Genomic DNA, 16677 nt, shown 5'->3' with positions numbered 1-16677 from the left:
AGGGGATGGAATGGTGGGTCTTGGGCCGAACTGGAAGGTCCGGTGCCCAGTCCCAGGATGGACCAGTTCGGCTGAGGGTGGTGACGACGGCATCTGTGGTGGCAGAAGAGAAGGAAAGAGGAACCGCTTCTCCAAATCTCTCACTTCTGTCCAGGTGGCGGGGATGGCGGCTAGAAGCAGGGAACGGTGGCAGGGGAGACCAACGATAACTTCGGGAACTGTTGTAGCTTCCCTCTCTCCCTCACATTTTAGATCATCCGATCACCGCAAGCTCACTGTGGGCAGGGAACGGGTCTACCGTGATAATGTTGTCTGGTTTTTGTCCGTCTGTCTCCCCCGATTAGACCGAAAGCCCATCACTGGGCAGGGAGTGTCTCTATCTGTTGCCGAATTGTACATTCCAAGCACTTAGTACAGTGTTCTGCACATAGTAAGCGCTCAACAAATACTATTGAATGAATGAATCAACTCTGCTACCTTGTACTCTCCCAAGGGCTCGGGACAGTGCTCTGCCTACAACAGGTGCTCGATAAATAGGGTGGAACGAATGATTCATCTTCCTCCTCCATCTTTCCTCCTTCCCTTTCGACTCTTAGAATTCCCACCCCTGCCCTCACTGGTAGGAAGTCTGAGAAGCAGCGTGGCTTAGTGGAAAGAGGGCGGGTTTGGAAGTCAGAGGTCATGGGTTCTAATCCCGGATCCGCCACTTGTCAGCCGTGTGACTTTGGGCAAGTCACTTCACTTCTCGGTGCCTCAGTTCCCTCATCTGTAAAATGGGGATTAAGACTGTGAGCCCCACGTGGGACAACCTGATTGCCTTGTGTCAACCCCAGCGCCTATAACAGTGCTTTGCACATAGTAAGCGCTTAACAAATACCATAATTATTATTATTATCATCACTCTAGATCGTCGTCCTCGTTCACCGCGAATTCTCCTACGATCGAGTATTCCTCCTCTGCACCCTGGAGAGATTGCCCTCACCAGAAGTAACGGTGAGAGAACCCTCCCTAACCAATCCAGCGTATATTCTTTATTTTCTTTTCCGATTCAAATCACACGATAGAGCGCAAGAGTTCCACAAGGCAGACCCAGCTTTGTGGCATGGGCTGAATTAATTTATAAACCACAGATCTCAGATCATCATTACCAGGAATGAGAGATGTGTGGAAGAGAGGAATATAAAAGATGGTGGTTCTTTACTAATTTCGAGGGGTTCTCACAAATCAGCTTGACCACATCCTTCCCTTTCCAAGCTGAGGCTGCCATGATGGGGAAGATACTGAGCAGAAATCCCTGCAGTCACAGCTCTTCCAAGACAATTACCCCGATTAAGCCTTAATTTCTCCTACTCTCTCTAGCCTTCTGCATCCCCTACACCCTTTAAGCCCTGGATATCCACCACACCCTCAGCCCCACGCGACTTATTTACAGAGAAGCGGTGTGGCTTAGTGGATAGAGCGCGGGCGTGAGAGTCGGAAGGAACTGGGTTCTGATCTGGCTCCGCCACTTGTCTGCTGCGCGACCTTGGGCTATTTGCTTAATCTCCTCTGTGCCTCAGTTCCCTCATCTGTAAAATGGAGGTCTGTGAGCCCCACGTGAAAGACGGACTATGTCCAGCCTGATTACTTTGTATCTACCCCCATGCTTAGAAGAGTGCCTGGCACATAGTAAGCACTTAAATACCTCCCCCCCAGTAATCCGTGTTCTATTTATTTATGTTCAAATCTGTCTTCCCATCTAAACGGTAAGCTCACCGTGGGCTGGAAACACGCCTATCGAACTGTTCTACTGTACTCTCCCAACCACCTGGCACTGTGCCCTGCCCACGGTAATCGCTCAATAAATACCATCGATTGATTGGATTGAACCCACCTTGTCTTTGGGGGGGACAGACGGGGTCATCAGGAGGCCAGGGAGTAATAATACACGAAACCCTTTCATTCACAGCACACACAGCGATTAAAAAAGTCTCTGCCCTGGATTTCAATTGTTCGGATTCGGGAATTCAGGTGTGCTCACATTCTCTCACTGAAAGGCTGAATATCTTGGGCAATAATTTTTTAATCTCCATAATTTGGAGGCTTTGGCTCTCGGTTCATTTGACTTTTGGCGGAGAGAGCTAGAAAGGATAAATGACTACAAAATTTCCTTCTCGCCGCTGGAGCTCATGCCCTTTGGTTACTGCCTCCCTACAGTCCTGCCTGCTTTCAAGGTACCTTGTCAAAACTGTTTTCCAAATGGCACATTAGCAAATTCAAATTCAAATCGCTTTCTATGGCAGCATTTTTTATGTTGGCTTCCTGAAGGGCTACTGGGAGCGGAAAGGCTTAGTTCTCACTGCGATGCGGAGGAAGTCGTTATTTATTTATTTTCACGGTGGAGTGGAATCTCATGAATTATTCAGTGTGGGTTAGAATAATCAATAGCTGAGAGTATTCCACAGCTGCCAGACTCACGCCAACTCCAAGAGTCGCAAATCCCAGCCTATCTGCAATCACGTGACGCTCTTACTCATATTTACCCAAACTCACTGTTCCGTGGAGTCCAACTCTCTGGCTCCAGTGTCTCACTCGCTCTCTTCCCCTCCCTGTCAACTTCTGTCAAACTCTTGTCTTCCGGGGAAGCAACGTGGCCTAGCGGAAAGAACACAGGCCCGGGAGGCAGAGGACCTGGGTTCTAATCCTTGTCTCTGCCAGCTGCCTGCTGTGCTCATTCATTCAATCAACTGTATTTATCCAACGCTTACTGTGTGCAAAGCACTGTACTACGCGCTTGGGAGAGTCCAATAGAACAATAAACAGACACATTCCCCGCCCACAGTGAGCCTACAGTCTAGAGGGGGAGACAGACATTAATACTAAATAAAAGATGGATAATAATACATTACAGATCGATAGATAAATTAAAGATTTACGTGTGACCTCGGGCAAGTCACTTCACTTCTCTATGCCTCAGTTCCTTCAATGGCACAAACTCAGTTCTCCCTCCTACTTACACCGCGAGCCCCCTGTAGGACCTGATCATCTTGTATCTGCCCCAGCACTTTACCGGTGCTCGGCATATAGTAATCACTTAACAAATACCACAGTTCTTGAACAGAGAATGAAAGCCCATTTCAATAGCTCTTTCTTCTCCATTTAGCATTAAATAATGAGAGATCGCTAGTTTTTTTAGCAGAAGGTGTCCTCGCCTAAGAGGTGGAAGATAATACTTTGAAAATTAAATACTGATTAATGTGAACACAAAAATGTCTCATAAAGAGCCTCCATTATTAATACGTATTTTACATTGTTATTTGATCATGTGACTATTTGTACTGGGCTTATTCCCCGAGTTCTTGCTAAGGAGTGAACAATTTTTCTCTACTTCAAACAAAGCTCTCTGAATTAAATATATATATATACACACACACATATACATATATATGGTATTTGCTAAATGCTTCCTTTGTGCCAGACACCATACTAAGTGCTGCGGCAGATATGAGTTAATCAGGTTGGACAAAGTCCATGTCTCACATGGAGCTCCCAGTCTTGATCCCCCTTTTACGGATGAGGTCCCTGGGGCACTGAAAAGTGAAAAGTCCTGCTTAAGGTCACACAGCCAACAAGCGGCGGAACCAGGATTTGAACTCAGGTCCTCCCAACTCCCAGGTCTCTATCCCCTTGGCCTCGCTGTTTCTTGTGGGAGAGGAAGATGGCGGGATGGGGACGGGACTGGGTGAGGGTAGGAGGAGAGTGAGGGAGACAGCCATTCATTCATTCAATAGTACTTATTGAGCGCTTACTCTGTGCAGAGCACTGTACTAAGCGCTTGGAATGTACAATTCGGCAACAGATAGAGACAATCCCTGCCCAATAACGGGCTCACAGTCTAATTCTCACAGCCACGCTCTTGGGGCTCCTCCCTGGCTCTGACAGCCGCCGGCCCTGAGGAGACTACAGCAAACTCTGGACGTGCAGGGTAAAGTAGTTCACCTCTCCTGCCTCCCCTGTCCCCAGTACAACTCTTCAGCACACTCATTTTCTGGGAAATAGTCTGTAGAATCTGTGCCAATCCCCTCATCGTACCTCGAGCTCATCTATCTCGCCGCTGACCTCTCTCCCGCGTCCTGCCACGGGCCCGGAATTCCCCTCCTGCCTTCATATCTGACGGACCGTCGCTCGCCCCTCTTTAAAAGCCTTATTAAAATCACAGCCCCTCCTACAGATCTTTCCCGATTAAGTCCTCATCTCCCTACTCCCTCTCCCTTTTGCACTGCCTTTTCACTTGGGTTTGGACCCTCTATTCATCCCACCCTCAGCCCCACAGCACTTACGTACGTATCCGTCATTTATTTTAACGTCCATCTCCTCCGCCCAGACTGTAAGCTCTCTGCGGTCACGGAACGTGCCGCCTGTTACCTTACAGTCTCTTAAGCTCTTTGCATATTGCTCTGCACACAGTAAGTGCTCAATAAGTACGACTGACCGACCGATGCTACACCTATGAATTTCACTGCCGTCTTGATCTCCGGAGCGAAAGTAGTGTCAAGCGTCGCAAACATCAAACAAAACAACACAACAAGGGGCGGCCCGTTCCGTGTGCACGCAAAGCGGCCGAGGCAGCGGATCCCACACAAGCCCTTTTAGCGACACACACTCTTGTGCGTAAACTTCACCCGTCAGCGGACGCCTTCTTCAAATATGAAGGGCGACCACGTCCCCTCTGCCGTCGAAATTCCCGACGAGCGGAATGTCAATTTTGTCTTAAGAAAAGATGACTCCATCCCCGACTTGAGGGCTTTTAGGTTTGAAATTCAGTGAATATTGTATACCGTTCAAAAAAATCAACCTTGGAACGATGCCATTTAGGGGAAACTTTAACAAGGGAAACTATCCATCTTTCTGAAAGCTCCGATTGCCGAAGCAAAGAGTTTGCTCAGAGCTCCTCACTGATAATACTGAAATAGTTTAGAAACTGTCAGCAACCTCACAGATGTTCCATAGTTGAGAAAATCCATTTGTATTGTACATTCCCTTCACATTTTCTCTTCTCCCTGCTGCCCAGATATTTTCGCCTCCATAAAGTTACTCCAGAAATACTCCATTTAGAGCTTAATGAGCACTCACTTAAAATATGCCAAACAGCTCGTTACCTCAGCCACCAAATGGCGTATGGGGAGATGGGAAAGGGACAAAATAACCTTATTTTGGAAGGAACCAGAATAGGAGCTTCTCTGGTCCAGTCTAACTCCCCCAGTTCTGACTGTCTGATTATCCTCTTGGTGCCCTTCCCCCTCTGCTCTCACATTCTATTGTCATAACAATAATTATGGTATTATTATTATTATGATATTATGGTATTATCATTATGGTATTTGTTAAGCGCTATGTGCCAGGCACTGTACTAAGCACCGAGGTGGATACAAGCAAATCAGGTTAGACTCGGTCCCTGTCCCACAAGGAGCTCACAGTTTCAATCCCCATTTTACAGAGGCGGTAACTGAGGCACAGAGAAGCAAAGCGACTTGCCCAAGGTCCCCCACCAGACAAGTGGCAGAGCCGGGAACAGAACCCATGACCTTCTGACTCCCAGGTTCGGGCTCTACCTCTGTCGTGCTACTTCTCATGTACTCTCCTAAGCGCTTAGCACAGTAAGCGCTCAATAAATACCACTGTTGGATTGATCGGAAGTCGGGTTCAGGCAGAGAAAGATGGGAAGTCCAGAGGTCCAGGAGGGTGAGGAGAGAGGGGGAGGAAGGGCGGGAGGGACCCGTTCGAGGATCCCAGACTTCAGGACCAGGTTTCCGGCCGTGAATCCCCAGCTGGGCTCATTTTCGAGTTCTGCATCTGGATTAGGGAAGCAGCGTGGCCTAGCGGATGCAGCCCGAGCCTGGAAGTCAGAAGGACCTGGGTTCTAATCCCAGTTCCTCCACTTGTCTGCTATGGGACCTTGAGCCAGTCATTTCACTTCTCTGGGCCTCAGTCACCTCATCTGTATAATGGGGATTAAGACCCTGAGCCCCAACTGGGACAGGGACGGTGTCCAACCCGATTAGCTCACATTTATCCTGGGGCTTAGAACAGTGCTTGGCACATAGTAAGTGCTTAACAAATACCATCACCATCACTTTGCCAAGCTCTGGCTGCTACTGCAGAGACAGTTGGGCCAGATGAGACGGATGCTGGAGAGATATCTCTCTCCCTCTCAAGTTTTAGGACCGTTCTTGGGAAGGAAGAGTGTGGCCTAGAGGATAGAGCACGGGCCTGAGAGTCAGGAGGCACTGGGTTCTAATCCCAACTCCGCCACTTCGGTCTGCCGTGTGACCTGGGGCAAATCACTTCACTTCTCTGTGCTTCAGTTACCTCTTCTGTAAAATGGGGATGAAGACTGTAAGCACCACGTGGGACATGGACTGTGTCCAAACCGGTGAGCTTGCATCTACCCCAGCGCTTAGTACAGTGCCTGGCACTTAGGAAGGGTTTACCGAGTAACCATAAAAAAAAGACAGGCTGGGAGTGCCGAGGGTGAGGCTCCACAGTGTGTGCGAGGAGACATATAGCTCTTATACTGAAGCAAAGCTCATCCTCTAATGTGTCTGCTCATTGTTATATTGTACTCTCCCAAGCGCTTAGTACAGTGCCTTGCACCCAGTAATCACTCAATAAACACTACTGAATGAATAAAGAAGTCCTGGGTTCAGTGGTGGTCTGCGTGGCCTTGGATCTCTTCGGCTTTGTAATCCCGCCGAGGGCCACGCGTGATCCTTAAACCGACGACACGGGCGTCTAAAAGCTTCCATCGCCAGGATCCTGAGCAACTGCAAGGTTATAAAATCACACTGTCCGGTTTGCAGCCAGAAGCGTTTTAATCCCGGAACAATTTTCATCCAATAAATCTTGACGGTATCGACTAACCGTCCCCTACTCTGGGTATAGCACGGTGAGAGAGCAGCGTCTCTTCATTGGAGGCGGAAACCGGTCGGGGATCGTAACCTCACGTTTGGCCCGCTCGTCGAGGAAAAGTAGATCAGTGCTGTTTAGATAATGGATCCCGAACGGTTCGATAACTTATTTCCACGTTTCGGCATCACGACAAATTCATGAATTGAAATCCCACCGTGGGAATCAGCTCCCCGAATGCTGGCACCCCTGCATTGAGAATGAGCCTACCCCAAACTTTCTAGGAAATTTGGATTTTGCTTTGTCTGGGTTGGGTCACTGCTTCTTTTTGAGGCACCCTAAGGGAGGGGTTGTCGGTCATTTAGGGGCGGATTAGAAAGAAAACAGATTAATAGGTGTCTCCTTGACTGAATTCAACACTGAAAGCCATGACTCCGAAGAAGGAAGATCTGTCCGGAAGCAAGCGAGCCCAGAATCTGTCTTTTTAGTCTTTCATCAGAAAGACTAGTTTCGATGGTTCTGAATGACCTATTGCCATTGATTGCATTTAATCAAGTGCTCATTCTCATGGATTTAATTCAAGAACCAACTTAGAACTTTCAAATCTTCAAACATGCGTATCTTTCTTTCTAATAATAAGCCTGGCTTTTCTTCCTAATAACAAGCGATTTAGTGCCTCTTATCCATGAGTCTGTCGAAACCCATCTTGAACAACCGATGCTATCTGCCCTCATCGCTTCCTGGGGTAACGAATTTCAGTTAATTATGACATAATGCAGGGTGATGGATGTCTCAAGCCACCGCCCAACACCTAAAGTCACGCTTCCATCTGCTCCGACATCCAGTGCCCTGGAGGGGAGGAGGATGCAGGATAGGAACCAAGATTGAGGAGACTGGATTGGGAGGGATTCCCCAAAACATTCTACCCTCGTGGGGAAGAGGACCGGGAATCCAGCGGAGTTCTGCCTGTCGTATTGTATCCTGATTCCCACTCTTAAATTCCCTTCATCCTTGTCTTTCTGATGCAAAGTGGCCAACTAGAGCAGCAGCACGGCCTGGTGGATGGAGCACAGGCCTGGGAGTCAGGAGGACCTGGGTTCTAATTCTGCCTCCACCACTTGTTTTCTGCGGGACCCTGGGCAAGTCACTTCACTTCTCTGTGCCTCAGTTACCTCATCTCTAAAGTAGGGATTGAGACCGTTAACCCCATGTGGGACAGGGATGGCATCCGACCTGATTAGTCTGTACCTCCCCCGGTGCTTGGAATTGTGCTTGGCGCACAGTAAGCACTTAACAGATGCTATTATTATTATTGCTGTTATTATCAGTGGTATTATCACTGACTGGGGCAGAAGGTGCTACACAAAGTAGACGCTTTTCCTTAAAATGGGAAGCAGTGAGGAGAAAGGGAAAGGAGATTATGTACGAATCTACAAATTACATATTATAAATTATTTATTTACAATAATCGTTGTCTGCTCCTCTAGACTGTATGCTCTTTATGGGCAGGAAACGTGTCTATCGCTTCTACTGTGTTGTACTCTCCCCATTGCTTAGTACAGTGCTCTGCACACGGTAAGCGTTCAAGAAATACCACTGGTAATGATGATGGTACGTGGGAACAGACCAGATCCTCCCTATAAACTCCAGGAGCATCTCCCTCCACCATTATTTAATTCAATTTTCAATTCAATCATATTTATCGAGGGCTCACCCCGTGCGGAGCACCGTACTAAGCATTTGGAAGAGTTCAATATAACAACGAACAGACACATTTAGGTCTCCATCCTTTCCCTTTTGTCTCTTTATCCCCTCCTCTCTGCCTCTAACTCTCTATTCCCCACTTTTTTCCACCCCTCTATCCCACGAAAGCCCTCAGGGAATCTGATCGCCTTGGACGGCCAGGGAATCCTGAACAAGGCCGGAATCTTCCGATCCAACCGAGAAGGCGTGTGTGGAGCGCTGCCCGGGTCCTTGCTTCAGATCCGAGCAGGACTCTGTGCATTTGCTGAGAAGACTTACAATTCCCCCGGGGAGGAAAGAGTAAGCTAGGGACAGACCCTGCCTTCTCCCTGGGCAAAGAGAACCTCAAGCCATGGTGGGGAAAGGCATTATGGGCACCTTATTTGTGTGTCGGGGGTTTATTTGTCGACAAGAATAAAATGAGGCAAACAAGGCCTTTACTAGATTCCAGAGCTATTTAGTGGGCCTCGGGTCAGGGGCCTTTTCTCCACCGACAATAAGTCTTCACATCAGGATTCCCTCTTCCCAGTCAAACGACACATTTCCGCCTCATTTAAATTCTTCCTGAAAGTTGTTTACACTGCCTCCTACACCCAGTTTCCCAAGCTGTGAATGGAAGGATGGAGGCCACTGAGAACTGAATGTAAATTTGCTAAATGAATAACATTTGCATTTCCTTTGCTCCAATCCCTCTCTACCCCAACCCTTCCTCCTCCCCTTACTTCAAATCCCCCAGAGCACAGCTCTCCCCATCTTCAAAATCTCTAAGAAATTGCATCTCCTCCAGGAGGCCTTCCCTTATTAATTCTTCTTCTCCCCCAATACCCCCTTAGCTCTTCTACGCACTTACCCCCACTCCCAGCACTCCCGTCTTACACGTCCTATTTTACTACTTTACTACTTCTCTACTTTTACACTATTTTAACACTCAGCTGTCTGCTTCCCCTCTAGACCGTGCTGAGCACTGTTAAGTGCTAGGGTAGATACAAGTTAATCAAATTGGACACAGTCCTGGCCCACCTGGGGCTCACACTCTTAACTCCCATTTTCCAGATGAGGTAACTGAAGTCCAGAGAAGCAAAGTGACTCGCCCAAGGTCACCCAGCAGACACCTGGCGGAGCCGGCATTAGAACCCAGGACCTTCTGACTCCCAGGCCCGGATTCTATCCACTAAGCCACGCTGCTTCTCTGGATGGTTTGGATAGCAGTTGAGCAGGACAGAGAGTCCTGTACATTTCCCAATCTGGACTTCTCTTCGGTCTCTCCTATCCCCAGAGAAGGCCTGGATTATTCAGCCATTGACTGGGATAACCAGACTTCCATTTCTGCTACGGATTTGGCCATCTCCTCCATCCGAGGAATTCTCTATTGAAAACAGATGGAAAGGAATCCCGCATGGGCTAATGGATTTTTTTTTAAAATGGATTTTCTTAGGCTAAACCTATCTGAAGAGCCGCACGCTGCAATGCAAAGTGCTTCTTTCAAAGGAAAGAAGGGCAGACGGTGCCTCTGGATTACATCTATTGGAGAAGCCAAGCACGCTAGTGACGTGGAAGTTGCCCTCGGATCCAAATGTGGTCCCCTTTGATTTGGATGACAGAAAATCTCACATATCAGAAGGAGATAATCATTATGGGGCACTGCTATAAGACCATGCGAGTCTTGCGGATTCCTCCGCTCAAGACAGAGACCCAGAATACGCATCCTCTTTCCCTCTGTAAGGCTCTGATTGGGTTTTTTTTGCTATAAATGGGAAGCCATTCCCATTTTCAAACACTTATATGATGTAAAAAAATGACTAAGGTGTATTTAATGCCCTTCTACGGGCTTCATCAGTGTTATTATTACACCATAATACTCCTAAATGGTATTTGTTAAATGCTTACTATATGCCAAGCATCATACTAAGCGCCGGGATAGGTACAAGATAGTATGGTCACGGTCTAAGTGGGAGGGAGAACTGGTGTTGAATCTCCGTTTTGCAGATGAGGGAACTGTGGCATAGAGAAGCGAAGTGACTCGCTCAAGGTCACCCAAAGCAGCTAAGTGTCAGAGACAGGATTAGAACCCAAGGCCTCCGATTCCCAGGCCCGTATTCTTTCCACTAGACCTCGATGTTACCCTTTCCCAAAAGCCCGGAAGCTTCTTCTGGTAGCCCTGGCACTTGATCCTTCAGACACTGGTTTGGTTCAGCATTAGCACGCAGAGGGAAAGGCAGGAAGCCGAGGAAAGTTTTCAGACCATACAGAATCCTCATTTTCCGCACAAAAAAAATCTCACACTCTATCTTATCTTTAACTCTCTCTAGTTCACCCCTTCCAAAAACCCTACGTATCTGAACGCTGCACACGAACAGAAGGAGCTTTCATTCATACGAGTCTGAAACAGCCCGGAATGCAATAGCTTGAACTAGAAGAAAAAAAAATCCAAGTCGTACCTTGAAATTGGGTAAATTTGATGGTGCCCATCCTCTCCCCATTCCTGAACACAACTTGACCCTAAAAAAGTAAATAGCAATTCCTTATCAGACAGGATACTATTAATTCATTTACTTTACAATCCAACTATCGCTTACAAGGTAAACCAACGGTTCCGTAAATTGCTTGATGAAAAAGCAGAAACAATTTATATCTGGGTGAGAGAGGGGATCCAGTAGAAGAAAATAGACTTTACTGACATCAAGAGAGAGTCTGATTTTGTATCACTCACACTTTGCTTCCTGGGGATGTCTTTACCCCCATTCATCTATTCATTTTCAGCTCCCCTTTATTTTCATCTAGCGTCTCTATGTTCCTGCTCTTGCTTTCAATGCGTTTATACATTTTCTTCCTGCCCGGCTTCTCCATTAGATTTTAAGCTCCACTGGGGAAGTTACAGACCTTCTTTTACTTAAATTAATGTCTACCTCCCCCTCTAGATTGTAAACTCGCTGTGAGCAGGGAATGTATCTCTTCCATGGTACTCTGCCAAGTGCTCAGTACAGTGCTCTGCACGCAGAAAGCGCTCGATAAATATGACCGATTGATTTTACCGTCTCCTCCCCGCAAGAGCTTAGTCTAATGTTCTGCACACAGTGAGTACTCAACATATAAATACTGATGATAAGGATCAGAGGAATTTCTGGATTATAGATGTAATTAACGAGAGGCTGGACAATTCAGTATCAAGATGCCTCATTCACTCCACGATATCGATACCTACTGCATTCAGGCTACCTTATTAAGTACTCGGTAGAGGTTGGTAGAAGTAGAAACATGGCCTTTACGCTGAGAAGGTGTGGAATAGGTTTCTCTCTTATTGGAAGTGACCTGGAACTGGCTGAACTCTTTTTTTTTTTTCTTTAAATTTAGTTGTATTAGTTAACGCTTACTAAGTGCCAGGCATTGTACTAAGCGCCGGGGTAGGTACGAGCTAATCGGTTTGAACACAATCCATGTCTCACATGGGGCTCACAGTCTTAATCCCCATTTCACAGATGAGTTAACAGCGGCCCAGAGAAGTGATTTGCCCAAGGTCACACAGCAGACACGTGGCGGAGCTGGGATCAGACCTTCCTCACTCAGCTCGACCCGGGTGAGATCAGACAGGCCATTTAAGATTCTGATTTTTAAAGAGTCTTGATCCACCTTATCTGCACTTTTAAAAATCCCAAGACAAACCCAGGGTTGGTAAAATTGAAGCTTTTAAATGGTTCCCAAGGCTCCTTCTTCACTTCCTTTCCTTCCCCTCCTGGTAAACACAGCCCCGAGATAATCTCGTGGGCAGCAATACCCATGCAAACGCCCTCTCCCCTGAGTCTCCCTTCTCCAACCCAGATCCCTTCATGCAGGAAACCAGTCTAAGCAATCATCCAGAAATAGTCTTTCTCGGGAGATTGCTGGGTTCCAGTTGAAATCCTTCAAAAAACATTCTTCTCCGGGTATTTTCAGGCCCAGAGAGGGAATACAGAAATCCACAGAAGGCTTGAAATAAATGAAAAACAGCGTCCTGCTATTCTTCTTTGGTTGACTCTTCAGAAATGACGATCTTAAGCGGAAGGATGGGAGTTCATTTATATTTTATTTTTCATCTGCCAGCTTCGTATGAAAAATCATTTAGGCTTTATGTGGCTACAAAAATATCTGTGATTTCCCCCTCCCCTCGAGCTCTAATTCAGGTCTAGATAGTTCTCACTCGGGAACTACTTCCCCAGACGGGACATTTCCACGGATGAGTGCGGCAGAGGGCCACCTCTCCAGGTACGGAGCGTGGAACGGAATTTCTGGGCCCACGCCGATCTTTCCGGCCAATCCCACGGATTCGGGTGGGAATCTCACTGTCCCACTCAGAATCACTCAAGTCGTCTTTAAGACACACAGCGATGCGCGTATCTGGACACTAGGCCATACACCGGTAGCCGCTGGGACAGTGGCCAGTTAGATTTGGGGTTCTCGTACATTTTGGGGAGTTTTTAAAGAAACAAAATCATATGAGTGGAGTTGATGAGAATGATTTGTGACATTTCCTAGCTGCTGCAAATTCTATACCAATTTTAGAGGGAATGTTTCTATTTATTATTGTATTGTAGTCTCCCGAGAGCTTAGTACAGTGCTCAGCACACGGTGAGCGCTCCACAAATGATGATGACGGTATTTGTTAAGCGCTTACTATGTGCCAAGCACCGTTCTAAGCTCTGGGGTAGATACAAGGTCATCAGAACCGTGACCGACTGACTGGAATGCAAAGAGTGAAACAGAATGTGCTTCATTCACTTCTCCTGGGACCCCCTCCGGCTCATGCTCTTTGCTACTCCCAAGCTTCCCTCCTTATTATTGCTACAAAATTATAAATACTAATAAACGGTATTTGTTAAACACCATGTGCCAGGCACTGTACTGAGCCCTGGGGTGAATAGAAGCAAATGGGGGTGGACACAGTCCCTGTCCCACATGGGGCTCACAGTCTTCATCCCCATTTTACAGAAGAGGGAACTCAGGCCCAGAGAAGCCGAGTGACTTGCCCCAGGTCACAGAGCAGACGGGTGGCGGAGCCGGGATTAGAACCCAGGTCCTCCTGACTCCCAGGTCCAGGTTCTAACCACTAGACCATGTTGCTTCTTCTCTTACTATTAATAATAATAATAACAGGATGAAGCAGCGTGGCTCAGTGGAAAGAACCGAGACTTGGGAGTCAGAGGTCATGGGTTCGAATCCCGACTCTATCACTTGTCAGCTGTGTGACTGTGGGCAAGTCACTTAACTTCTCTGTGCCTCAGTTATCTCATCTGTAAAATGGGGATCAACTGCGAGCCTCAAGTGGGCCAACCTGATTACCCTGTATCTACCCCAGCGCTTAGAACAGCGCTCGGCACGTAGTAAGCGCTTAACAAATGCCAACATTATTATTACCGGGTGTCAAGCACTGTGCTAACTGCTGGGGTAGCTAGAAGATAAACAGGTCCCCCACGGGGCTTAGAGTCTAATAAGGAGGGGGGCCTCGTATTGGAACCCCCATTTTGTAACTGACTATCCCTCCACTCTGACCTCCTCTCCTCTGACTCATTTTCTATCCCTTCCCTGTACCTGGACTCACAACTTCACCAAACCACATCCTTCTCCTCCTTTAAAAATTCACCTCTTCCAGGAAGCCACCCTCACCTTCCCGGTCATACTATCCCATCGACCTCCTCGACACATCTCTCTTTTCCCTTCTTTGTCTGTTCAGTCATTTGTTTCTACTAATTATGTCTATTTTCCCACACATAACCACAGTGGATTCATCAGTGTAGTTCTCCCATTTCCTCTTCCATTCGATTGTTAAGTACCTCAAGGGCAGGGCCTGAACTTTTTACTTCTTTCGTCTTTTCCCCACTCACTCGGTTCAGCGCTTGACGAACCCTTCAGGCTCAGTTAAATCTGCGGCTACTAATATTCTGCCTTTCACTTAGCTCGCGCTGCAAATGCTTGCCCCCGAAACTTCACATAAAACCCCTTTTCCAACAACTTTCCAACTTCTCCCATTAGTCGTTCTCCTCTTGGAAGAATGTAATTTGGGGGGAAATCAATGGGGCGATCAGAGCAGAGCACCGTACTAAGCACTTGCGAGAGTACACATTATAGGGAGGGAACGTGTCTGCTAATTTTGTTGTACTGTACTCCGCACATAGTAGGCACTCAATAAATACGATTGGTTGATTGATTGCAACAGAAAAGAGTTGACAGAGACAATGCTTCTAATCGGGAGAAGCAGTGTGGCCTAATGGAAAGAGCATGGGCCTAAGAGTCACAGGACCTGGATTCCCATCTCAGCTCTGTTTGTTTGCTGGGTGGCCCTGGGCAGGTCACTTAGCTTCTTTGTGCCTCAGTTTCCGCAGCTGTAAAACGGGGCAAATCCTACTCCCTCCTACCAGCCAGAAGCAGCGAGGCGTAATGGAAAGAGCGCGGGCTTGGAAGTCGGAAGGACCTGGGTTCTAAATCTGGTTCTGCCATTTGTCTGCTGTATGGCAAGTCACGTCACTTCTCAGTGCCTCAGTTCCCTCGTCTGCAAAATGAGAATTAAGACTATGAGCCCCTTGTGGAACAGGGATGGCGTCCAACATGACAACCTCGTATCTACCCCAGCATTAAGTATAGTGCCTGGCACATAGTAAGCACTTAACAAATGAGGTATATATATAGATATATACACACATATATCTATATATCTCTCTATATACACATATATACACACACATTATATCTATATATATATACACACACATGTATATCTCTATCTATCTATCCATCCATCTACACACACGTATATCTATATATCTATATCTATCTATACATATAAATATGTCGGCCTGGCGCTTGGCTTTTTGGCTACCGTGCTCAGCGGCACGAGGAGGCTGACCCAGGGCCGGAATTCCTTCGCCGAATCTTTCCCTTCGTGTCGAACCCGAGGTGGGTTTGGCGATGAAAGCGACGGACGGGCATCCGTTCCCTGTCCCCTGGGGGAGCCTTCGGGTCATTCCCTTTTCATTCTCCACCGCCGCCCACCCACCGACTCGGAGGCGGCGGTTGGCAGGGTTATCGCCCGCCACCCCCTTCCCAGCAGATGGGGTCTTCAGTTGCACGGCTCCCGGAGAGGTGGGTACTTGTTCTGTTTCCATGGCAACCATCAAACCCAAGACACTGCCGGTGCTGCTCTTATACGTGCTGTCAGCTTACGGATATAACCGAGATGCCTTTTATTGCTTTTTCTGGCTTTTTGTGTGTATATATCTATATATTTGTGTGTGTGTGTATAATATATATGTAGATATATAGATGTACATATACATACACATATATGTACATGGATATATAGATACATATTTTTACATACACATGGATATATAGATGCATGATACATATATATCTATATAGATATATAGATATATACATCTATATACACACACACATATGGATACATATCTATCTATACAAATAGACATATAAGTATATATAGCTAGAGAGAGAGAGATACAGATCTCCATATAGCTCTGTGTGTGTGTGTGTGTGTGTGTGAGATGGAGAACCATATGATGAAGAAATGGATATGTGTGTGTATATATATATATATATACAGATACAAAATGATCAGAGGCGGCACTGCTACACGGGGTTCAAAATTTAAGGAGGTGGGAGAGGCAGGTGTCATTTTCTTATGAGGAAACTGAGTGCTTAGTACAGTGGCTTGGCATATAGTAAGTGCTTAACAAATACCACCGGGGAAATAAACCGACAACATTTCACTCGCCCACTTAGTACCGAATGTCAGGTCCAGGAGCAGAATTTAGCTGAAACCTGATCCACTGAGGAGGAGGAGGAGACCCATATTAAGCACAAACTGCATGATGACAGAATCCTGGAATAAGTCATTTTTAGACAAAACGCTCGATATGAAATTTGAGTTCTCTCCTGTTAGTTTTTATTGAATTTTTCTTGGCCTCCAGCACCTTCAGCCTAAGGATCTTCCAGGAGAGTAAATTAAGACTATTAACTATTCCTCCTGGGTCAGACCCAGGGTTTAGCCAGCACAAGGAA

At 46.9% G+C, this 16677-nt stretch overlaps 1 protein-coding gene across 1 annotated transcript in view; it reads right to left on the bottom strand.

Moving 5' to 3' along the window:
• The window catches only part of GABBR2 (gamma-aminobutyric acid type B receptor subunit 2), a 211613-nt gene that overhangs the window by 67367 nt on the left and 127569 nt on the right, over window positions 1-16677 (bottom strand). The window contains 1 exon segment of the mRNA XM_029053600.2: window positions 11067-11127. Within this exon segment, the coding sequence (XP_028909433.1) occupies window positions 11067-11127 (61 nt within the window).

This window comes from Ornithorhynchus anatinus, chromosome X3 (assembly GCF_004115215.2).
Source record: "Ornithorhynchus anatinus isolate Pmale09 chromosome X3, mOrnAna1.pri.v4, whole genome shotgun sequence".
Classification (NCBI taxonomy): domain Eukaryota; kingdom Metazoa; phylum Chordata; class Mammalia; order Monotremata; family Ornithorhynchidae; genus Ornithorhynchus; species Ornithorhynchus anatinus.
This window is presented reverse-complemented; position numbering and strand designations above follow the sequence as displayed.